This window comes from Sturnus vulgaris, chromosome Z (assembly GCF_052056855.1).
Source record: "Sturnus vulgaris isolate bStuVul1 chromosome Z, bStuVul1.hap1, whole genome shotgun sequence".
Taxonomy (NCBI): domain Eukaryota; kingdom Metazoa; phylum Chordata; class Aves; order Passeriformes; family Sturnidae; genus Sturnus; species Sturnus vulgaris.
The window spans coordinates 34,173,112-34,197,114 of record NC_142283.1 but is presented as its reverse complement, the minus strand read 5'-3'; the positions used below and the strand labels follow the sequence as shown (position 1 = coordinate 34,197,114).

Below are 24,003 nucleotides of genomic sequence, written 5' to 3'. Positions count from 1 at the left end.
GAGGCCTGTATAACCTTTGGGTGTCTTAGCAATTCCTTCTCGATCTGCCTCATCTGTAAACTTGCTGAGGTTACACCCTGCTCCATTACCTAGATCATTTGTGGAGATACTGGACAGGAGTCAGTACAGTATTGACCCATGACACACACTGCTGGTTGTTAGTCTCCAACTGGAGACTTTGTGTAACTGATTGCAAACCTCAGAACCTGACAACTCAGTCAGTTCTTAGTTTACTTGCAGTCCATACTTCATCAGCTCCCTTATCAGCATGTTAGAAGAGACTGTGTTCAACAGTGTTACAAGCCTTACTGGAGTCTAGTGAGACACTATTCACTGCTCTCAATTTATCGAGACAGTCATTTCATTGAAAGATGTTACCAAGTTCATTAAGCATCACTTCCCCAGTACGAATCCATCCTGTCTACTCTAACTTTCATGTAGTAGTTTCCAACTTTAGTTGTTCCATCACTCTCCCATGGACCGAGATAACTCTTACTAAATTGTATTCTTTTGGATTACTCTTTGTCCGTTTTTATCAAATCTTGAGCTTAGAAGGCCAAGATTTTGGTCTTACTGATATGAATGTGTTTGAACAGATAGAAGAATTGTATACTTTTTGAAAGCCGTAGAACTTTGAGCACTGGAATTAGTGAATATAATGTTCCTGCGGCTGCTTAATTTTGGAGACCTATGTTGGTATAGCTGGTACTTTCCAATCTCTCTGACTTAATGTTGTTTTCCTTCCAAAAAATCTTTTCCAAAAGTAATCAGGAAGGTCCACTGGTGCAGACTAATTAACTCCTTTATGTAGTGTTTCTTTTCTTTATTTTTTTTTACATGTAGCCAACTAAGCAAACAAAAATTCAAAGCACAAGTTCATTTCTAGCTAGAAGTACTAAATGTCTGATAGTAAGCCAAGCTTATGGAGTGTATTTTGTAGTTCTTCAGGAGTAAAAGTTGAAACATATTTTTGTAGATCCAATGATAAATTAAGTTTTGGAGAAGAAAGTGGACAGAGAGCAAGGGAGCCCCATTGGAATCCAAGGCCTGACCTAATGAGACTTACTAGGAAAAGGGATTATCCTGAAGAGTGTGAAAACAGAGAAGAGGACAACACTGAGAGAAATGAAGAGTCATTGGTGTTGTTAAGAACATGTGTATCAGGGGTAAGTGCTGGTCATGTATTTTGAGCCAGTTATATACCTCAATCCTTTTGCCCAAGTTCTTAGAAAGATAGCTGGCACAGAAATCCAGTATATGGCTGGAAAAGGTTAATGTGATTATTTGATTTTTTCAAAATTCACTATTGGAAACTATGCTGAATAAATGGCCTTAGAATTTAAATACTGTGGAAATACTTTACATACACTGTTGTCCTAAGTTCTGTGGTTTATATGATCAGAAATTTGCATTATAATAAATGCATGCTAACATTGTTAAAAATAATTTACTGTTTGTTATTCATTGGACAATGGAAAATAAGGTGGTTAACTAACCTCAGATACTACCTAATATCTGTGTTAATATACTTAGAAATTAAAATTAGTGTAAACATAGTTGAGACCTTCTTCAATTTCCTCAGCAGGCCTAGCATAGCCCAGACTAGTTCCATCTCTGTCTAATGCTGTGAAAACTGAGTCAAGTTTGTCTGGTATTCCCTATTTTCTATATGGATGACTTAAAACTTCTAGTTAACATAAAATATTAGCCAAGTATCCAAAGCTGACAGAACTGTGGTTGCTGATGTTAGTCTGTGTATATGAATAATATTGAAATGCTTTTATATAAAGTATGAGAGTTTTTTCTTCCTACCTTATTCCCATGGCAAAAAAAAAATTGTACCTGCAAATTATTCTTTAAATTAATGAGTAAGTTTAGAAAATTATTCATATTTCTAGCTTCTAAAGAGTTGTTGCTCTTGATAAATTGAGCATGGTCTTGTTCTGTTAACTACCAGCAGCACTGGGAATTCAGGCATCATAGATAACACCAGTTAATGACAGCTCTGCTTTAGAGTCCAAAACTAAAGACAATGAGGAAAAATAGCCTAAGTTATCAGAGATGACAGCTAGGCGCATTCTCAAGATCCTCAAACCAGTTGCAAATGTTTGGCGCTTAATATGGTAATAATTACCTCCTCTGTTCAGCAAAACTCCAGTAATACAGTGGAAACTGGATCCTTCTCAGAAGCTACAAGGAAACACAATTTTGCAGAGCATTTTGAAGAAACATCGCATAAGACAATCAGGCAGGACATTACACTCCAGTCTCCAGGGATATCAGCAGAGAGTGCGAGTCAGGTAGAACAAGATAATGATTCTCGGCTTTCTACCTCACAGGAAAAGCTTTCAGACAATTTCCCAAGGTAAAACAACTGTTTCGCTTTACAAACCAAACTCAGTTGGTTGATAATTATTGGCCATAGTTCTGCCATGTGTTATCTGAGTGCATGCAGCATGTCAGTTTTTGAGTCTTCCATCTGAACTTAGCAGATGTGTGCAGATACTCTGTCTCTTACTCTGCCTGTATTCTCATAAAATGAACACAGCCAGCACTCTCACCAATCCATCCCATGGTTTCAACAGAAATTCCTGATTTTATCGGGGATGACTGGAGAGTACCTATGTTTGAGGCATAGGGATTGTGGGAATAATCTAAAGAGAAATTTTGGTCTGAAAGTGTCCTCTGATGCCATTTGCTTCCACTCCCCACCAGTTTACCAAGGCAGATGTTTTGGGAGCGAAGTTTGTCATTACTTTTGATACTCAAAATGGTTGTGCCCATGATTTTGAGGAAGGAAACTGTAGGTAACTGATTATTTAAGAGAATGTTGTCTGAGAAACCAAGGCAGATAAGTAGTTACCATCTAACAGTTTCAATTTGTAAACAATAGTCTGATCAATTAAACTATCGTAGTTTGGGGCTTCAAGTCTAGCTTTAGCAAAAGACAGCTGGAAGTGTTCCTATGACTTAAAAAGTGTGTGACTTCCACATCCCTCAAAATTAAAATTATTTCATAGTTTTCTAATCAAAGAATTGTGTATCTTGCAAGTTCAATTGTGAAGATTTCTAGTATTTTGAAACTGCTTAATACACATTTGCAGTCAGTCCCTTATGTACACAGGAAAAAATTAAATTTCTGATTAAATACTTATTTGTCACTATGTTGGTCACAATGATAACTTTTTTTAAATTGAGTTTATTTTGATTTGTAGTATCCCTCTCTTTGGAAGGTCTTGTATTTAATGGTTTTTGTTCTGCACTTTAGAAGGCAATTCAGGAGATCATCAAAACAGACAGCACTGCCAGAACATGTGTTGGAGCCAAAACCTGCTACTTCTTCTGCCTCTGAATGTGAGGCTTATTGTAGTGAGAAGGGGAGTCAAAGAAAAGAAGCTAAACTGCATGTTACCAGAGACAAAAGTTTGAAAACTACACAAAGAAGAAAATCTGGGAAGGAACCCAGAAGTTCAAAGATAACCTTTGTTACCCTCCGGGCTTCTGAAGAGGAGGAGGAGGATGAGGAGACAGATGACTTTGAGCTTGGTGATGAAGATGAATGCTTTGCATCAGAGGAAGTAAACAAGGCTCCAGTGTTTGTTCCTATAGGTCTTCGATCTCCAAAACCAATTCCTGTGCAGATACAGGAAACCATGGAGGAGGTATTGTGTAGTGGGGTTCTACAAATGTAATTTTGTTCTGAGTGTTTAAAAAGATTTTATTCTAATTGTATCTCTGAGTATTTGGGTTTTATCTGAACTCAAGTTAAGAATGGTGTTGAGAGTAGTAGGGATGTTACTTGGCACATACACTTGGTTTTGAACTTAATACTAAATCAGCCTAAAATCCAGTTATGTTTACAAACTGTATATAGGTCTTCAGGGTACTCACCAGTTTCTTTATTGGGGTTGAATATAGGCCCAGACTCAGTGCTCTTTCATGTGTTTTGGGGCCCAAGATGGATCAAATGGAGCACTTCAATTTCATATTTGAATGTTAGGAAATGAGGGTATGAGAAAAATGTTTCTGTATGTCATGTCACCCTTGCCATGGAAATTTAACTGTCAGGTAGGCTGACCTGACCAGCAGCCAGACACATACATCTGCTTGCTCACTCCCTTTTCCTGTGGGATTAGGAGAAATTAGAAGGAGAACAAGAAGATTTCTCTAGTGACATAAAGACAGTTACATACATGAAGGAAAAGCTGCGTGTAAATGGAAAACAAAATAAGGAATTTATGGCTGCTTTCCACTGACAGGTTACTTTCTGAAAATCAGGGCCTGTGTAAGAGTAACGTTGGAAGACAAATGCCCTAACCACAAATGGGCTCCTCCTCTCCTTCCTTTCCCTGAGCTTTTATCTGAGTTTGTCATCATATGATACAGAATTCCCCTTGATCAGTTTGGGTCAGCTGTCCTAGCTGTGTGCTCTCCTGATCTCTTGCTTACCCTGGCCTCCTTTCTGGGTAAAAGAATAGGAAAAAAGCTTTGACATTGTGCAGGAATAGCAAAAACGCTGGTGTGTTACCAACACTGTTGTAGTTATAAATCCAAAAGACGACACTATGTGGGCTGATATGAAGAAAATTAACTTCATCCCAGCCATGCCCAGTACAGTCTTCACCCTCTATTTCATACCATTTGTATCATGCCTAGGTTTTACACTATCCCGTACAAGACATTTTTCTGTTTTTTTCTCTGTCATCGCTACTTTACCTTCACTTCAGTGCTTTTTGCTTTCAAGTGCTTTTTTGCTTATTATTACTGCTAGTCCTCTTTCTCTCTTTGCCCACTGAAATCCTGCTTTTTATTGTCTCCAGGATTGATCACACTGTTTCTTTCTCCAGGTGAAACAGCAGAATAATTTAAAGCTCAGTCAAAACACCAAGAGATCTCTAGAACAATAATGGGCAGCAAAGTAGCTGCATGGAAACTTTTGCTAAATCCTTGATTTCAGAGATGTGGAATATATATTACTTGTGGAGATTATAATCAAGTTGCCTAGTTTAACATTTACAAGACATGAGTACTAGTGAAGGATGTGCTTAGATATCCAAGGACCCAGCTGTTCTAAAATTCAAATAGGTCAGTCAAAACATTACAAATTGCACTTGTAAAGTGTAAGCCTTTGAGAGCAGCCCAGACTAAGCAGTGTTTTCTGTGAGAACTTCCATGGAAATACCATAAACTTTCTGTCAAATTTCAAGTCCTCATTTCTGAAAATGTCAAATGTCTGAAGTTCTCAGTGAAAACACAGTGCTGAAGGAGACAAAAAAATAGGTAAAATGGTGAGTGGGTGTGTTTCTGTATATCTGCATGTCTGTTCCCTTTCTTGCTTTGGAAATAAGTCTGAACTGTTTTTCCATCCTGAAGACTTAGAAAGCAGAGAAAGAGTAAAGACTAAGAAAAACCACTTGAGGTAAACAGTCACTGTAAAAGATCTCAGCTGCATAACTTAATTTGGTGGACAAATGAGTGACTAGAAACAAGGCCTTAGGTCTGATGCTTCCACTTAGCTACAGGTAGCGGTACCTGTTCTGCCTTCTGTTCATACCACTGCTTCCTTCTCAAATCAGAAGGTATGATTTTTGTGAAGGATCCTTCTAGATGTTGAACATCTGTTAATATGTGAGGTTTATAAAAATTTGCATTTGACAGATTTTCTTTTGTGTCTGATGAACTGAAATACCTGTAAAATTACTTTTACAGCTGGAAATACCTGTGAATATCCCAGATGTGCAGGTGGCTACTGATGCTGAAAGTCTTCCTTGTGCTTCTCTCCAACCAGTACAGAGGGAAGAAAAAATAAGCACCTCAATAGCTGTAAGAATGTCTTTTGTTTGTTTCATTGGTCATACAAAGCTATTTCAGCAGTCTCTTGTTGCCATGTCTGAATGTAACTGTGTAGCTTATTAGACTGCTACCTGTCCCACACAGATGTGAGGTACAGCTGTGGGAAAACTACGTTAGTAAATATTTTGTTAGCCTTAAAACCAGGGTAATGTGTGGGCACAGAATTTATGTGTAAGCATTAAATAAAAATTACGGAGCCATTTTATATAGAACTTTGATATTGTTTTCTTTGTATTTAAGGAAGCAATCATACGTGAGAATCCAGAGGTGGACAAAGGTAGATATGATACAATCTTGCTCATGTATTTCCTGTTAACTTGCTACCGATATATACATTTCCCCTTTTCTTAAAATATGTTTCCAAAGCTGCCACTGTCTTGGCTGACAGGCTCATCTGTGTCTGCAATGGGTCAGCTGGAACTGGCTGTGTCCAGGGCAGGCCCCTGCTGCCAACACCTTGCCATGTGTACCCAGTACACCCATTAAAGGCAGTCTTGTTGCTAGTTTGAATTTGCTAGATGAGAATGGCTGCTTGTCGACAAGCATTTTGATCCATAAGGTCAATTTAAAAAATACATACTTCACTGTATTGGTGATAGTGTCAAATACTTTTTGGGTATGGGTAAGTGGATTTCTGATTAATGTGTTTGTGATTTTTAATGTGTGTAAACAACTTCACAGGAATTAACGATGGAAGCACTGAAGCTGCTATGACTTTACTTGCAATGGGTGATCCAAATTTCCAGTTAAAAACAAGCACTGAAGGTATGATATGATTTATGGGACAAAGCCTTGCTCTTACGCTTTGTGGGCCCACCTAAGGAGGGATGGAGCAGTGGCTGCAAAGCTCTTCCACATGCTGCTGCATAGCAGGGGGTCAAGAACCTTTTATGCTTTTACCCCTATTGAATTGTAACACATAGTGAGTCCAGCCAGTGCAGGTTGGCTGGAAAGAGGCAGGCACCCTGCTGAATACTGCCAACTGTATCACTGCTAGAAAGTTGTTTCGGGGACCTGTTTTACGAAGCACATGTTTTAATTGATCTGGACACATAAACTGGACAGAAGAAAGGGATCAAGCTTAAATGGCTATAACTTTCAGGGATCTTTTCAGACCTTTATTGTGAAGCATAGCCTTTTCATCCTAACTAGCTGCAACCTGAAATTATCTGTGTTTTTATAGATTTTGTGTAACATTTATTATTTGCATTTTGCTAAATATAAGTTGTTGTTTTCTTACAACAAAAAGTGTTTTCTTAGGACTGTGTTTATCTGGGATTTGAATCTGTGTCTTTTTAGAGAATACCAACTTTGTTAAATGAGGCTTGAAGTTATATAGCTTTATATACATACGAAACGTGAGTGTTTTAAATGAAGTTTTCCCATTCTTTTTATTGTTATTACCAGAACAGACACATATGTCTCCTGCTCAAGATGACTTGGACATGGCTGATAGCCTTGTAATTCATACCTACTCCAAAGAAAATAGAACTTCTAGTCAGTATTTGCTTGCTTCAGATACCTCTATCAAGGAATTGCTGTTTTCTGAGGATGGAAACAACATCAATGTAGAGCATCAAATCACTGGCACAAGAATAGGTGTTGAACAATATTCAGAGATGGATGCTACTGATACCAGGTTAAATAACTACTTCATTTTCTTTAGTGAGAGAGATCCTCTGGTACTGCTTACTTTTGCTGTGTTATTTCTGGCATTTTTATTGATTTGCAATCAGTCTTGCTTAAGTAAAGGTTTCTTTCTCAGTTTATGTAATTCAGTATGATAATCTGCAAAAACTCCTCGTCTCTTTCTTACTACTTTCATGAAGTGTTTGTATGTAATTTTGGGTATCTACAGCTAGTTTTTCTCTACTTAAGTTTACCTGGGGAAGGGGGGAATTAAAAATATGCAAACTAATGATGTACCGGATCACTGTTAATTAGCAGGCTCTTTTTTGCAAAGTTCTCTTCAGCTAATCAGTCCAAGGCAAATTGCTTAAGTGTCACTGCTGCTGTGAGGGTTTAGATCAAAGATCTAGAGCAAAGGGATGGCAAGAAACCAGTTGATCTTCCATCATTATGGTTTCTAGCAATTGATCTTTTATAATTTTGCATTTATGAACTAGAAAACAGCTTAATGGGACACTTTTCCAGAGAAACATCTGCTGGTGATCATATATAATTTGAAATATTATTTCACTTGTTGATTGCTTGAACAAATGATGAGATTATATGCGTTGAAAAATCTTAATCCAAGATAATTTATTTTGCGTCCAGTTTTATTATATTATTAAACTAGAATTTACTACCATGTCATATGTATTAGATTTCTGATCTTCTCCTGTCATTTAAACATTGCAATTTTTCTTTCTTTTTCTAAAATTCCTTTATATTAGAAACCTACTAGTTTTCAGCATAACAGTCTGTTTCAATTCGCAGTTTTTTTATCCTGCTGGTTAGTTCTCTGTCTTCTCTGCCAGCTGCAGCCTGCATTTCAGGTCTTCATGGATCTACCCCATATTTCTTCCATCTTCTCTTCACTAGCTGTCAAAAATCAAGGATTCTATTTATGACATTTTTCCTTTTACTTGCAGTGGTAGCTCTTTGTCTATGGTAAATAGTATGAGACTGACAGGAGACAGACGCCTGGAGCCCGAGCCAACATCTGGAATATTGAGGTCCAATGAAGACATAATGCAGGAGATACTTAACACAAATGTACTTGTGGAACAACTAGAGCAAATTCGAACTGGTAAGCCTATTTCTTGTCGTAGGGCTCTGTAATGGTTATTCAGTAGATTCATATCTACTATGAATCTATCTATTCAGTAGATTCATGAAATGAGACAAAGCTGAAAATCCTCACTTTCTGTTCATGTTTACAGATAATACATCACCACTGTGACATAGGGTACCCATTTGTGATATAGTTTTATACACAAGTATACCTTTCACTATAAAATTAAATGAAATCTGGATAGCAGTTTTTTCCTGCAGGTATTAAATTATCTGGAAAGCACTTAAATTACTGGACTGCCAATTACAGAAATACAGTCTAATAGAGTATACTTTCTTCTATTATTACTATCTTTTCCTTCCATTAAAAGTAGAAGAGGATATAGAAGGAACTGGCTTTCTATTCTTAAAGCAATTGCAAAAAAGGTGCTCTTCAAACTCTTAATTGTCTTCATACCATAGGAAAGGCAAGATGAGATATGCGTATGTGCCTTATTTATATATGACATGCAAGTATACATGTACGCATTCATGTATATGCTAATGTATCTGTATAAACATACTACAAAACTTTAATACTTACAAGATTATATGTAAAAAGTAATATAGATATGTATATACACCTGCAGACTGAAAAGAAATTATTTAAATGTTTATTCTTATGAAACTTAGATCCTACAACTCTGAGGGGTAATGCAGAAATGCAGAAGGTGGAACCAGAACCAATCAAACCAGCTGCAGATGATTCTTCAGTTCTTCATGACTTTGCAGCTGGAAATACGGAACTTACGAAGCAAGTAGACGAAACTGAGAGGTTTGAAGACTCATTTAATACTGACTTTATTCCTACTGTCTCTTAAAATATGCAGCTGAAGTTCAGGTGTAGTATGCAACTGTAATGGAAACAGTGTGCTCACACTGTGTGTGTTTATACAGATAGTGTACAGTTTAGACTTCAGGTTTTTCTCCCTTGCCTGTTGTGCTACAGCTTTTGGAGACAGAACATTAACTTTCGTTTGGTATTTCAGAACTTACCTTGCTGCGTAACTGTCTTCCATGAAACTGCAAGGAAATGTTAGAGTTGATTCATTTAGAAATGTTAATGAGCTTATAAGGCTTCCTGCTTGATTGTACTTTCAGTAGGAATGTCTCCATTAATCGAGTTAGAGAGGCCTTGCCCTGAAATTCTTAATGTACATTTGTTCAAAGATTATGCATTCTGTTTAGTACAGCGATATAGTTTTTAAAGAGGTGTTTTGTTTCCTTGTAGTTCCATTGGATTCAAATTCAATACATTGTAACACTGAATTCAGCGTTTGTGCAGGGTATCTTTGGTTTCAAATTAACTAGATATATACCTTGCAGAACAGAAAAGCAGATAAGAGGTGCTTGTGGAAATTCAGGAGACTTAAGACATCTAACTGCATCACCCAAACCTGAAAAATCACACCTTGGACTAGAAGATTATCCAAATGCAAGTTCTGTGGATGAACTGTCTGAGCGAAGTCCTTGTCCTCCTGAGTACCATATATGTACAGTCAACTTTACTCAGGTAAAGAGCAAAAACTTAATTACAGTCCAGAAGTGCCCAGATTTTGAAATTCTGTAAAGAAAGAGGTTTTCAGTGCAAATGTACTCAGTAGTTCTAAAGACCTGGTACTTCAGCTGGTAAATGAAACTTGCTTTTTCACAGAGGTGTATCCAAATAATCTTTCAGACAAACTTAATCTTTGTAAACTCTGTTTAGAACAGAGTAATGTATTACTTATTAGTAATAAGTGATATGCATTAGCAAAATTGTGAGGAATTTTTGAGAAGTTTTAGTGGAAAAAGTTACCTAGGATTTGTGTATCCATTCAGAGTGACCTCTTACTGTTATATTTGTTTACATTAAAATGAAGTAAAAATGTTAGTGCTTGGATGGACCATGTTCATTGTCACTTTCATTTGTTTTGTTTGAAAGAAACTGCATCCTTTGTTATGCTCTTTCTCATTTATTTAAAAAAAATATGAGCTTTATATCCATATTATATGTCATACACAAATTTTGCCTATTTTTACATATATCTATATAATTTATATCATCATTATGTATGTTGTCACGGGCAAACAATATGTCTTTCACATCCATTTCTTTGCAGTGTTTTGTGCATCCATGTTTTATTATAAATGAGAGTTACTTATTTCTTTACAGAGAAAGATTAATTCTCAGTTCCCTCAGGGTTTCTAGTGTTGTCTGAGATCAGTGAGCACGTAGTTACAGTGGAACAGCTGATCCATAGAAGCTTGTTTTCCAAATGCAGCAGGTTGCTGTGTCAAGGCTGATTTCATATTAGGACGATGTGCAAGAATGATGCTGCTCTTACAGGCCTGGCAGAGAGTATGAGAAAAGGCAGCTTGCAGGAGATTATTTCTGATTTTAGCAAAGGGACAAGCCATAGAAGGGAAGAGATAGATGAGCTGTGGAGCTTGGTGTTTTTCTTTGGCACTCAGTGGTTTGTTAAGTGCTTTCTTACTGCCACTGAACAATTTATTGTGTGAGTCATCTCTGACAGAGTTGTGCTGTAGGAAGTATGAATTTATTTTGACAAACCATCAATACAGGCAACAAGCTGCACATAAATTTTATATTTCCCCACTGTTTTTTGTCCTTTTTAGGCTAATACTCTTCAGCCTAGAACAGCTAGATGTGAAAACTGACAAATGAAATAATGATTATGTGATTGGATTTTTTAGCTCTTCTGCGTTTGACATGCTTTGTTTCTTCCTGTTTCCTAGAGTAATTTCCCAGATTTATTAAGTTGTTTTATTTCAACTGTGTTGTTTCTAGAATGAAGCTTGTACTCAGGATGCTCAACAACATTGCATAAGCAGCACAGAAGAAACTTCAGGTATAATGTGCTAATATTCAAAGCTAGCAAAAGCTCACATTTGTGTATTGTAGTTACTAAAAGATAAATTAAAACCCTAAAGTTTTAATTAAAAAAAACCCTAAAATTTTCATTTTAATGAAATGACATGATTAATCAATCTATTCCATTAACACAAATAATGATCTACAGCATAATGACAGTCTCCTCCCTAACCTCTTGTCTTTACATTTTGTTAAAAGAAACTAGACTTGGGAACTATAAGAATAGTCCTCCATTAAGTTTAAATATCAGAGGAAGGGAAACTTGTTCTCTTTGCCCTGTTGTGAGCTTCTTCTGCTTACCTTGTAGTAGGTATAGCAGTTTTTAGAGCCCTTTATGCACTTCTGACTCACCCGTCAAAAACTGAACACGACAGAGGGAGAGAAACTGTGTAGTTTTCCACTGGCTTAGTGAGCTATAGTTTCTCATGAAGTTACCAAGTGAATGTTGTTCTCAGAGTTGTGTGAGTAGGAGGGCTGTACTGTGCAAGTATGGAGCAGGAGGGAAAGGAGAAGCATAAGACAATCAAACTTCCTTCTTTAGCTGTACTGAGTCAACAGATTAATGCCTAACTGATAAGGTGTGATGAAAGTTACGAAGATGATTTCAGCTCTTCCCTAGAACAAATTGAAGTGGTTAGTTTGGAACCACTACTTGTCTAACATATGGGGTGATCACAGTGGTGGAAGCCCAGAATACTCACTTTACATGGAAACTGCAGTCCAAAGCTGTAACTCATGAGCTTATGTAAAAGATTAGGCTAATACTACTTCTTAGATGTCTGTTGCTATGCTTTATTATTGCAAGAATCTTGAGATGAGGCATCTTAAATCATGTTTAATTAGATGAAGAATCCAAGCAAGTTGAGGTTGGAATAACAGCTTTACATCAGGAGCTGTCTTAAATAATGGAGTACCATTTTTTTTTCCGTCTTTTGAAAGCTTTACAAATGTTTGTCCCTTCAATTCTAACAGATGGCAGCTGGTAGTTATCTGTTAATGTCTGTCTTTCATCTTTTAAATTCAAGACTATGCTTTTCAGATCCTGTTCTGCCAATCCGTAATGAGGGGGGAAATCCTGTGCTTACCTTCAAAACAGCAGACATCTGCCATTTAAAGAAATTTACTCTTAATACCTGAGAGTTGCAATTAAAGACAGAGAACCATTTGACCATCATGACATACGTTTAATTAAATTGCAAATTGCTCTTTAATACTAGAACACCCATTTAAAAATCTTCATCATTACTAGGCATTTTTAATATTTCTCATTCTGAGTGGTAATCAGGATTCCTGTGCAGTGAATAAGCACTAGGAGATGATAATGTGTATCTCATCTGAGAAGACAGGAAGCTTATTGTCTCAAGAATATGCCCAGTGCCTTTTTCCATGGAGAAATGAGCCTAAAATTTCAGTACTTCATGTAGGGAGGACATGAAGAGAACAGCATAATTTCATGTTTGATTAATAGTTTCTGTTATTTATTTCCCTGAAAAAAATTTTAGTAGTGAACGATGATCATAGATGTCCAGAGGAAGAACAGACATTCATTTTAACATTGGTGGAAATCCCAGCTGACTCAAAAGAGTTTGATGCATCTGCTATGGTGGAGCAAACTTCTGAACCAGTACTACCAGCCCCAATACTTATCAGCCCAATAAACGCAAGTGAAACAACTGTGACTGAAATGGAGAGGTAAATTTTTCATTTTTCACCAAAGTGAAACACTTTTTGTGTACCTTGATTGTTCTCTGAGTGTGCAGTACAGATTAGAACTTCTCAAAAGAAGAAATGCAAGAGGAAGTAATTTTGACGAACTGGTTAGAGAATTAAGAAAGTAAAAAGAGTTCTAATCCGATTTGAAAAAGATTCTATAGGTGTTTTAAATTTAGTGTTTTAGTTAGATGGGATTTTGGTGTCACTTTAATTCTGATTTACCCTTAAGAGTAGGTCTTCCTTTTTAGTAGAAGTAATTTGTCCAGCTTGAGCCTTATTTTGCCTTATGGATATTTGCAATGCAAAGAAATTGAAGTCAGAAAATCTAAGCATGTTTGCATTTTTACAGTAGTTTTACAGCCTTGTAGAGTAGCGGTTTATTAATTGCTCTTCCAGATTTTTCATGTGGATGGTCTTCTGGAAAACATGATAAACAGTAGATGTAAATTCTTATATTATTCTCTTGAGTTTGCTCTGTTCAAAAGGCAGACAAGATGAAAACACAAACTAATGAATTACTCCAAAGAATAATAGCTGGTTTGTCTACTACAATCCAAAAGGGTTTGAATTTCTTTTACTAAGAGTACCTCTGAATGCAGTGTAACAAATTTTTATGACAACATTACAGTTGAACTAAATCTCTTAGTTTGGGAGAAAAAAAAACAAAGGAAAAAGACATTTTGAAAATTTGAATTGTTGCAAAGTAGTAAAACACTCACAAACCCAATACTATGCAAATATAAGTCCTCAGATCATAACTAGAGATATGATGCAATTCCAAATGATTGTGGAGAATCTTGCCCTGTGATATCAGATGCTAATATCATTCCTTTTCTTGAAAGGATAGGTCTTTGAGTGAATGTTGGCTACACAGTGTAAGAATTCTAACTCCCGTGGAACTGCTGATGGTAAACAGAATTGCTGACAGGCAGAGATAGAGTACATGTTCTGTCTCGTTGTTCCTGTACTGCTTTACCATATTTTCCTAGTCTCTGCTGCTTCTCTGTATGTCTTATATATGTCTGTAGAGCATGTAGGGGTTCAACTGTGCAGATAAATAATACTTTATTTTAGCGTTTTCTAGGGCAGTTAATAAGTTGCCATATTTTTGCATCGTATGAAAGGACCAAGTGGAGTTCAAATAGAACAGCTAAACTAGGTTCGATATGACCAGAAAAACTAACTCCAGATAGCACAACGAATCGTTTCTTGGTAGTAAATGATACATTTGAAGTTAATATTGACATTGAGCAAGAAAGAGCCTCAGCATAGATTCCTATGTAATTTCCATACACAAACCTTATACAAAGTAAATTTTGGCTCCTTCTACTGTCACAAATAATGACTATATATATATATATATATATACAGTATTGGATCCTTTACAACTGCAGCTGGTGAAGTTGCTGCACCTTTAAACAGCAGTATGGAAACCAAGCAACTAGAGAGTGCAGTAGACCCTGTTCCAAAGTTGCAGACAGCTCAAAAACGGTTGGCTGCTGAGCTTGAAGAGAGTGATTTTCCTCCTTCCAAGAAAGCCCTATCTACTGTTGCACTGGAAGATAACCTGGAAACCACGTACAAGGTGAGATCATAATCTATGAGTTTTCATGCATGGGATAGATGCATAAAAGAGCATTTTAATTATGTTTATTTTTTAATGGTGTCACTTGCTTAAATATGTACTGCCTGAACAACTTAAAAGGAAAATCAATACCCATAGGTTGCTTTTGATTTTTAAATCTGCAACAGGTTTTGGGTGTTTGTTTATTTATTATTAGTGTTTTTTTGAGAATCTCTAGGCTCTCAGGTTTTTTAAATTAGACTTCCTAGGAGACAGACTGGTAATATGTCTTACTCGGTTCATCCTGCGTCGCTCTTATGACAATGGTATTTCAGGAGAGGAAACTCTGGAGGTATATTGGATGACAGGCAGGATGTCTGGGTTCACTGAATGATGTTTTGAATCTGCACTGTGTTTGTTACATGAAGAAGCTGTTAGATAGATATGTTCCTATTGATTCTTAACATAGCAGGTACTAGTTTAAAAGAGCAAGCTGCTAGTGAAAACAAACTACCCTCTTTCCAGCTTCCTTCTGTGCTTTTTTACAATATGACCAAGCTTGTGGCAGCAACTACCTTTGATTTTTTAAGTGGGCTAAGATTGTATAGTGTACCTTGGTGTAGGAATGGTGGTAATTTCCCACATCATTCAGAGAGCTTTTCTAAGAAGGGATGGATAACAATCTTCTTCCTTCTTTGATCTCTTATCTCAATATCCTTGTGTTGAGTAATTTATCATAAGAACACATTGAAAAGCCTGCTCAGGAAATGAGTTAAATGATGAATGATGCTGTCTTTTGTATCAGTCCTGCTCTTAGAACTATTTATGTATGATATGAGTTTATCAACTTCATTGTCTCTTCTGTATTGAGAGCAATGAAAAAACTTTTATTTTCTTTTTTAAATACAGGGTTATTCAATTAAGTCTGCAGATGTGCCAGTGGTAACTTCTGGTAGGTACACTTAAACTTGTAAATCAAAGTATAATGAATGTAAACACATCACAACTTAATATTAGTTGTCATGCTAAATAGTTCTGTCTGAGGCCATCTAATATAAAAGTAGAAACAAATTTTCGTGGTACTACACTAATACCACCATTCCATGCTTTCTGCTAAAAATTATGAGTGCCAAATTATATAAATGTTATTTAATAATGGTTCTAAAAGCATTGCTGCACCTAGTTTATTAGTAAATTTGAGAGGGTTTTTTGACTAAGCACATTATAAGCACGTTATATTCTGTTAAGCAAATATTCCACCTGTTGAAGAGACTAATGATTGAAAGTATTAACTGGCATTTTAACCACACTATGCCAAAATAGTTTGGTTTTATTTTGTTTTGCATTTTTATTAAAAAAGTATGTAGTTGTTTAGGAGCTTAATCTGCCTCTGAAGAAAGAGAGAAAAAAGCAGAACTGCTGACAATGCAATCTTTGTTGATCTGAGCCTGTGAAGGGCTTGGTGAATTGTAATTTTGGCCCAGAAAAAGACTTTAAATTAAAATTTAAAACCACACTTCTACCAGCTTTTCCCCATAGCATCTCTATGTTCTTAAAGCTTTAAAAGTAGACCGTGAACTTTTAATTTGTAGTAGTGACTTATAAAAATAAATGGACAAATAAAACTAAACAAAAATTCAGCACTTCTGTTGTAATGGTGCAAGCTATTTTAATACAATTTTTTTGGGGCTCTTATGTTACCACTGAAGTCTTTGACTCTCAACTCCTTTTACAGGGAATTCTTTTCAAAAAACAGAGTCTTCAGCAAAGGAAAAAATACTTACATCTGTATTGGTGTCTGAGCCTATCTCACAACTGGCTGAGAGAAGCCAGCTTGAGACTTTGGAGAGCTTAGGGAAAACACCACTTGAGAATCCAGCATCCAAAAAGGAAGAGGAGGTTATGTCTAGATTAACCTCTAACAGAAAAGCAGAAATAAGTAGACAAGGAAAGCAGGAGAATGTGCATGAATCTGCACAGCTGGAACATACTGGAAGCCCAGCATCATCTTCAAAAACTCCATTACTCAGGTATTCAATAATTGCAAGAATGTTTTCTCAGCTTGTTCTGTAAAAAAAGATAATGTTTCTGTGTTATTTCTATCTTTTCAGTACCATTGTTTGTAACCTGTATGGCTAAGAGTTAACAGTATCTATAGTCACCTGCAAATCAGAAAGGATCAAACTGTCTGCTTTGACATTTGCATAATTTTACTCATTAAGAATGAGTAGATCAACTGGAGGCCACTACTAACATGTTGTGAGTCTATTTAGACATGATAGATGCCTCTTGTCAGGCAGACATCCATTGGCTGTGATAGGAACTTAGGATAATTTTTTGTTTTCCATAGGTAAGTCTCATGTTGTGACATATATTCATCCACTTGTTTTGGTGTTTGTCCTGCCAGTAAGATTTGTTACTGGTACAGTACTGAGCACACTGAATTTTTTGGACTAACTTCAGTCATTTCCACAAAGGAGTTTCAATCTTGACAGCTCAGAGGATATTTCTCCTACATGTCTGTTGACTTGATTTGTTAAATACACCTTTCTGTACTGTTTGTTTAAATGTTTTGAGTTCCTGCTCTCTGTTGTCCTTTCTCAATTAATTTGATTGTAATGCTCCACTGGCGTCTTCTAATCTGTCATTTTACTTTTTCATTATGCTTGTGTGAGTACCAATACTGGCTATTTATACTTGGGACATCCACAGCAATTGGATAATGATGCAGTAACATCAGAATCCTTGCCTTAAAGTTTACTTTCTAATTTGTAAACTCTTACCAGCATAAAAAGTTAATGCTTTGTGTACCTCCTCAGGTGACTTCCTGAGCTCACTGGTCTGGGTTTGCTACTGTAAGGCTAAAATTTAGGTAGTCTGCTGTAGCCCCATCCTTGGGGATCAGGTTTTGCATTGATTACATGAAGGATGCTCAGAATTTTCAGTTTGTTCTTCAGGAGTGTGTCTCCATCCTTCTTGGAACCACACTGAAAGTCTGGTAGCTTGTTACAAGCTGTGGATTAGCAGCAAATAATAGGTTTCTGTTCCTAGGGTTAAAAATTGTCAAGAATCTCTGTGACTGTTCGCAAAACCTCTTGTACCAGAATATTCAGTAATACGAAGGCCTTTCTCAGAATGATGTTTTGGTGTTTTCCTTAGAATTTTCATATGTCCTGTTGGTGTGTGTTTGTTTCCTGTGTAATGAGTTGGACTCCTGCAATGCTATTTACATCTTCCTTTTATGGAGCAATCCTATGACGCCTTGACTATATTTGTTTTGAACAGGGGTGGACGAAAACCACTGGGGTTTTTATCTTTAATTTGCAAAAAAAGTAATTCTGAATCTGCAGAAGACACCAAAGGGAATAGAGGGAAGATCCAAAAGCCTCGAATTGTGACTCCAAAACGAAGTCTAAAGAAACCCACTCCATCCACTGAGGATGATAGGGAATCTTGTTCCTTTCCCTCTACATCATCATCTGTGGAACATGAGCCTGTAGCTGCTGATGCTGCAGTTATGGTATGAGTTTACTTTTGAGCACCCATGCATTTCTGATGAGTGAAGAGCAGAGAATTAGTTTCAGGAGTGGGTAGATGAGTGGGTAGCATTCATGTTTTGGGACCAGTATCTGCTCTGGTTGACAAATTCTGACATGTGCATGCATAGGAAACCTGTAAGGGAACTAAGTAAGTTGATTTTTCTCTGGATGGATATCTATTTATTTCTCATTTTCAGTAAACTCTGAAAGTTTACTCTTCAGAGTAAACTCTGAAAAGTTTTTTGTTTTCCTTTGGTCAAAACTTCCTACATAAATAAAATACCCCTACAAAATGTGCATATATATGTAAATGTATTCACAGATACATATGGATGAAGACCATAAGAACAACCTTTTCTTGTTTTATCAGGTTCCAAGTAACAACTCATCTGAGAAGCTACCTCTTTTTGGTAAAGATCAAGAGAAGGAAGGAGAGCCAACCAAAATCTCTGAGTACTTTTTCAGTGACATCTTTATGGAAGTGGATGATTCAGAATAGCAAATGGGTTTTATAAAAACCTAGGATCACAGAATATACTGCAACAAGATAAGAGTATTTAAAAAGTTACAATTTGTTCTGATATTCATTATGCCACATTTACTGCCAGCCAGTTATAACAGTACCAGATAAAATACCAAGAAAGTGGTCTCTTTAACATTCAAGGGAAACTGAACATTCTCGAAAAGTGATGTAGCAGATTCAAAGGAGAAGAAGGAAAGGATGGGCTGAAAAGCCTCATCCCCTGCTCCTCCTCTAAAAAACTGTGTGCAATTACTAATAAACTCCCAAAACATGCTACTGGAACTAGGCCGCAGAGTAGGATGAAGAGCCATAAACTATTCATATCTTGAACAAACTCCAGTACCTTTGTAAGCTCCCTATAAACCATTATCACTTAGCCCAGCACAGTAGCAACCTGAATCCATGCCCCTCTACTGTAAAAGCTATGTGTCAGGGACACTACTGGACCTTTCTCTGCATAAGAAAATAAGCCTAGGGACCAGAAAGTTATTAAAACCTCAAAAAAGCCTAGGGACCAGAGACACAGGAAGGGCTCCACCTAGAGAGATATTACGAATTCAAGCAACATGCCTACTGACTGCTTTATCCTAATACAGAGTAAGGTCAACCAAAATGCAATCAGTACAGGATTTTTTCCACTTCTCAAGCCCCACGTTGGTCGCTAAGAATGTATTTGTCCTCGTTTAGGGCAAACTTGGGTGGCAGCTTTCAAAGGGGTCCCTCTAGAAAGCAGATTCAAGTGGCCACTCCCCTAACCGATTTGGGAAAAGAATTCCTTTAAGAAAAGTGGAAAAAAACTGTTTATTTAGCAAGCAAAGTATTCACAAGCATAAAAAATAAATAATATTAAACAATAAAACCTCACTCTTCTGAAGAGATGGCAAATTCAGAAAGTACTTGTGGAGTGTAGCTCAGTTCACTCAGTTTCTTATCAGTCCCTCTGGTGCTGGAAAATGCCACATCCTGGGCCCTGGTGGGCCACAGGTGTGAGCTTCTGGTGGTTTTGGGTTTTCAGTCCAGAGCAGGGGTGCTCAGTTCCAAGAACAAGAAAAGCCAGAGTCCGGGGAACTTCTCTGCCTCAGCTAGCTAAAAAAAAACTAACTAAAGAGTAAAGGAGAGCTCTCTCCTGGTGTCTGGTGTCCGTGCTGCAGACAACACAGTCCGTGAGAAGGAATGCGGGGCAGTGAGTGCAGTTTCTGCAAACAAACCACACGCTTCTTTTCTCCCCCTTCATTCTCAGAACCAGTCTTAGAGGTGCAGAACTTAATATCCAGCATAAACAGAACACATGATTGGGGATACAAGTATCATAAAGGCACCCTTGGGCATTTTGTTAATGCTGTGAAGATGAAATGGATTCTTTCTGAAGCAACTCGGGCACTTTCAAAATGCTGACATAGTCTAAACCACTACAGTGATGTCATTGGACCAGATTACTGACTGCTGGTTTATGGTTTCACTTGTTTAGACATTTATAGTGAGTGCATGACTATCCTACAGAAAAGTGCAATGAAATAATGTTTAATCTTGCAACAAGTATCCTTTTCCATTTTAATGCAAAAGTTTTTTGGTACTGACTATTCAGGTTCTTCTTTTAGTGAAGTATGGTATGTTAGAATGAGGAATTAACTTTTTGGGGATAATGTAATATCTGAAAAATACTGGGGGTGGTATAGTAAATAAAAACGTACATATGTCAAGCACTGCAGGTATTTTTATTAGAATCTCCAAGTTAAGTATTTTTGTAAGAATTTTTTAACCAGATAATTTAAAAGATCCTAACCTGAAAAGCCCAATAGGATTGGTTAAAAATGTGTTGAAAACTTAAGAACACAACTTACTAAAAGATGATAACACAAGGTTAATATTTGCAACCTTTTTTATCACTTGGAGGAAGAGATTGATGTTTCCTAGTATAAATGTTAATTTTCTTCTAAATTGGAAAACAAAGCTACAGATACAATTTCTTTTTCTTGTTTTTACATGTAGTTGTTTGTGTATTTGCTGACTTCCTCGGTTTCCCTTGTGCAAAGTAGCACAAAGAGACAGGATTTAAATCATGATTAAACAGTGTCACTTTTGAGGATTTGCTGCTTTGAAGCAGTTGAATTAAAAGGGTTTTCTTATGTTGTGTGTCTACTTGTACTGTAATTTGCTATAAAATTCTGGTGTAGCTTTAGATTTTAGTCTAAGTTTTTCCTTACCTCATCAAGAAATTTGTCTTCATGAGGTATTTAGGTTTATGCACTCTCAAAGTCAGGTGGTCACAGAAAGATTCAATATTTATTTGGAGACTCCTGCTTGCACGAGCTTCAGTAGTTTTAAAATTTTCCCCATTACTTCATAGTTGCAGGTACATTTGAAAAATGATTTATTATGAATTGTGAAACTGATGAGGTGAAACTGATGTTTAAATGGTATTGTTAATGCTCTTAAGAAACTTATCATTGGGTTTGGACTGCCTTTACTGGCAGGTAAATAATATAAATATGTAGTTAATTCAGAAATAGTTGATGAAGTTTGAGAATGTTTTTCTTTTCAGAAGTTATTACGAAGGCTTCTGAAGGAACCTTTAAAATTTTGTCAGAGAGGAGAAATACAGAAAAAAGCTACTGTTACTGCAAATCGGTATGTTAGCTGGTCTCTGCCAATGAAATGTCACTAGCAGCAGTATTCCTTGAGGTGATGGGAAAGGGACTCGTGGATCCAGTGTAGAGTATCTTGCTTGAAATCATCTGATCAACCCACCTCACCCCCCAAAAAGCCTTCTAAAACACCAACAACACTTTCTGTTCAGATGGTATCTTGTGCTTTGCCTGATCCGTTTGACTTGAAATGTTTAAATATTGTTTTACTGTAAACATTTTGAAAGAGATTAATGTATACATGTAACTCTATGTATTGTATATCTTGTAGATACTACGTATACAAGTGTTTACTTCCTGATATGTGTGGCATGTTTATATCACTTGCACTCATAGAACCTAAAAATAGATTGTTGGAGAGTGGCTATGAAATAATTGCTGTGAGTACCTTCTGAGTGAGTTCTGTGGGGGATAATCATTCTACATTTAGTTGCATACATTTTAGCTTGCATTCATGTTACAAATGGGGGAAAAATCAACTACTTCATTACTAAGATTTATGGTGCCTTATCTGCATTGTTAATTTGGGCTATGCTTTCTTTTTCCTTACAGCAAATTACATGCACTTTGTTCGAGGATTTTTTTTAAGAACAAATTTAATTTGAATCGAAATAAGACAACTTTGTGTTCTCTTTGGTGTATGGAAGTTTTATAATGATGAAGGATGTAAGAAAATACCATTGAAATCTCAATTACATATGAGTAGCACTTTTACAAAGACGTGGCATAAAACTGCTTTGCTTGGAGTTGTCTGACACCTTGTATCATCATATATAAGCTTTCTGTGTCAAAGGAAGTAGTCCTATTCCGTATGTAAATTATGTGAATAAATTATTTTCTTTTACCTCTGTTTCCTAAAGTATGAGTTGCTGTTTTTAAATACCTGTAAGTACAGAAAACTAACAAGGGTGAACTAAAGGAAAGGCTGAAGTTTGGGCTGCACCACTGGAGTGCACACAGGCCTGCTGATAACAGGTTGAGTGTGGTTTAACAGGGGCGTTGTCGTTGTTTTAGAACAGAGCTTAATTTACTTGGTATCAGAGTCCTTGGTGTTACCTCTCTCTAAAGACAAGGGCCTTGATTTAAAGTAAAACTGGAATGCTGAAGAATAGCAGTTTTCACGCAAGGGAGAAACTCGACCAAAGATCGTTTGGGTTTTAAAAAGATCTGTCCCTATTACTGTATGGCAAGTTTCTCAGAAGCGCAAGGACTTTCCTAAGCTGTACAAGTATATAGTCTTGCGTGAAAAAGACGTCCCAACACAATTCTTCCCAAGAGCGTGCTACAGCATTAACTTGTCCCGTGAACCGGGTGAGGCCTCCGCGGCCGGGCCCGGCCCCGTTGTGCCCATTGGCTGCGCCGGGGGGAGTGGCGGCAGCGGCCTGGGACGACCGCCTGGGCTCGGCTGCCTCAGCTCGGCTTGTTCGTGTCGGCCCGGCCCGGCCCGGCCCAGCCCAGCCCAGCCCGGCCATGCTGCTGAGCACCCCGCGGCTGCGGGGCCGCTGCCTGGGGCTGCTGCGCCTGCTTCTCGCCCGCGGGTACCACGGCGAGGCGGTGGCGGCCGTGGGGTCGCGCCCCGACGCGGGTTCCGCGCTCTACCAGGTAGGGCAGCCGGGGCGGCAGAGCCCGGGCGGGCCGCGGGGCGGGCAGCGGCGGCGCCGCGGGGGAACCGGCGCCGCGGGGGCTGCGGGACGGGGCGAGCACGTGTCCCACCCTGCAGGGCAGCGCCGCGCCCCGGCCCCGCTCCGCCAGCGCCCGGGCCTATCTCTGTGGGCTGAGCCTACAGACACCGTGTGAACACTGCGTGCGTCGGTGCAGGCGTCTCCTCGTCGTGGATGTCGTTGTACCTTTAAATCAGGATGCCAGCTCTTGCTGCCTTTCAGGCTGATCGATACCGTGCTAATGAGGTGAAGGCGAGGTCTGTCAACAGTGGAAGATGGAGCCTGATGATTTCAAAGTTGGATGTTTCCTTGTGTTTGCAAATTTATTCCCGAGTTGAAAACAGGTGGAATAGCTGTACAGAGTCATGGGATTGCCTCCAAAAACATCGTCTTTCGAGGAGAGCTAGGTGTAATTCCAGTTGTCTTTACGAAGAGAGAGCAGTACTTCCATCTAGTATAAATAGATTTATTTTAAATTGGGCATTAATTAATTAATTAATTGGGCATCCTATTAAAAAATTGAGTTTACAGTTAGGTTAAGAAAAACATGGCTTTAGGTATGGATCAAGGCTGATATGAGGGCATGTGTTCCTTTTCATATTTTTTCACATAAAATATAAAGCAGTGCGTGACACAACGACATGTATTCTTACTGACATAGATCCTTTGGTTCTGTGCTTTGTTTAGCAGAAACTAAATTTGGGACAGAAATTAGGTGACTGAACCTCCTGTGTAATCTCGGTATTTGTCTGTATGTATATGTATACATATATGTGCATATATATGTATGTATGTATGTTTATATGTATACATACAAAGCTTTTGTATGTTAAGTGTGTATTTATATGTGTACAC

General features: G+C 37.6%; 2 protein-coding genes across 6 annotated transcripts in view; both read left to right on the top strand.

Moving 5' to 3' along the window:
- LOC106859662 (BDP1 general transcription factor IIIB subunit) overlaps window positions 1-22,331 on the top strand; it is a 52,691-nt gene extending 30,360 nt beyond the window's left edge. For 3 of the 4 annotated variants that reach the window (XM_088155837.1, XM_088155838.1, XM_014887111.2), the window contains exons 26-42: window positions 977-1,166; window positions 2,148-2,365; window positions 3,269-3,662; window positions 5,710-5,823; window positions 6,094-6,130; window positions 6,535-6,618; window positions 7,261-7,492; window positions 8,448-8,605; window positions 9,262-9,403; window positions 9,955-10,141; window positions 11,420-11,480; window positions 13,006-13,195; window positions 14,588-14,801; window positions 15,690-15,732; window positions 16,516-16,810; window positions 18,066-18,300; window positions 18,690-22,331. In XM_088155837.1, the coding sequence (XP_088011963.1) occupies window positions 977-1,166; window positions 2,148-2,365; window positions 3,269-3,662; window positions 5,710-5,823; window positions 6,094-6,130; window positions 6,535-6,618; window positions 7,261-7,492; window positions 8,448-8,605; window positions 9,262-9,403; window positions 9,955-10,141; window positions 11,420-11,480; window positions 13,006-13,195; window positions 14,588-14,801; window positions 15,690-15,732; window positions 16,516-16,810; window positions 18,066-18,300; window positions 18,690-18,818 (2,923 nt within the window). In that variant the 3' untranslated portion in view covers window positions 18,819-22,331. Of the gene's footprint in view, window positions 1-976; window positions 1,167-2,147; window positions 2,366-3,268; window positions 3,663-5,709; window positions 5,824-6,093; window positions 6,131-6,534; window positions 6,619-7,260; window positions 7,493-8,447; window positions 8,606-9,261; window positions 9,404-9,954; window positions 10,142-11,419; window positions 11,481-13,005; window positions 13,196-14,587; window positions 14,802-15,689; window positions 15,733-16,515; window positions 16,811-18,065; window positions 18,301-18,689 lie in introns of those variants that run through there. The other variant, XM_088155840.1, reaches the window with a different exon arrangement.
- A 403-nt stretch (window positions 22,332-22,734) lies between these two features.
- Window positions 22,735-24,003, top strand: part of MCCC2 (methylcrotonyl-CoA carboxylase subunit 2) — a 36,893-nt gene continuing 35,624 nt past the window's right edge. The window contains exon 1 of one of the 2 annotated variants that reach the window (XM_014887112.2): window positions 22,735-23,089. In XM_014887112.2, the coding sequence (XP_014742598.1) occupies window positions 22,958-23,089 (132 nt within the window). In that variant the 5' untranslated portion in view covers window positions 22,735-22,957. Of the gene's footprint in view, window positions 23,090-23,261; window positions 23,406-24,003 lie in introns of those variants that run through there. The other variant, XM_088155841.1, reaches the window with a different exon arrangement.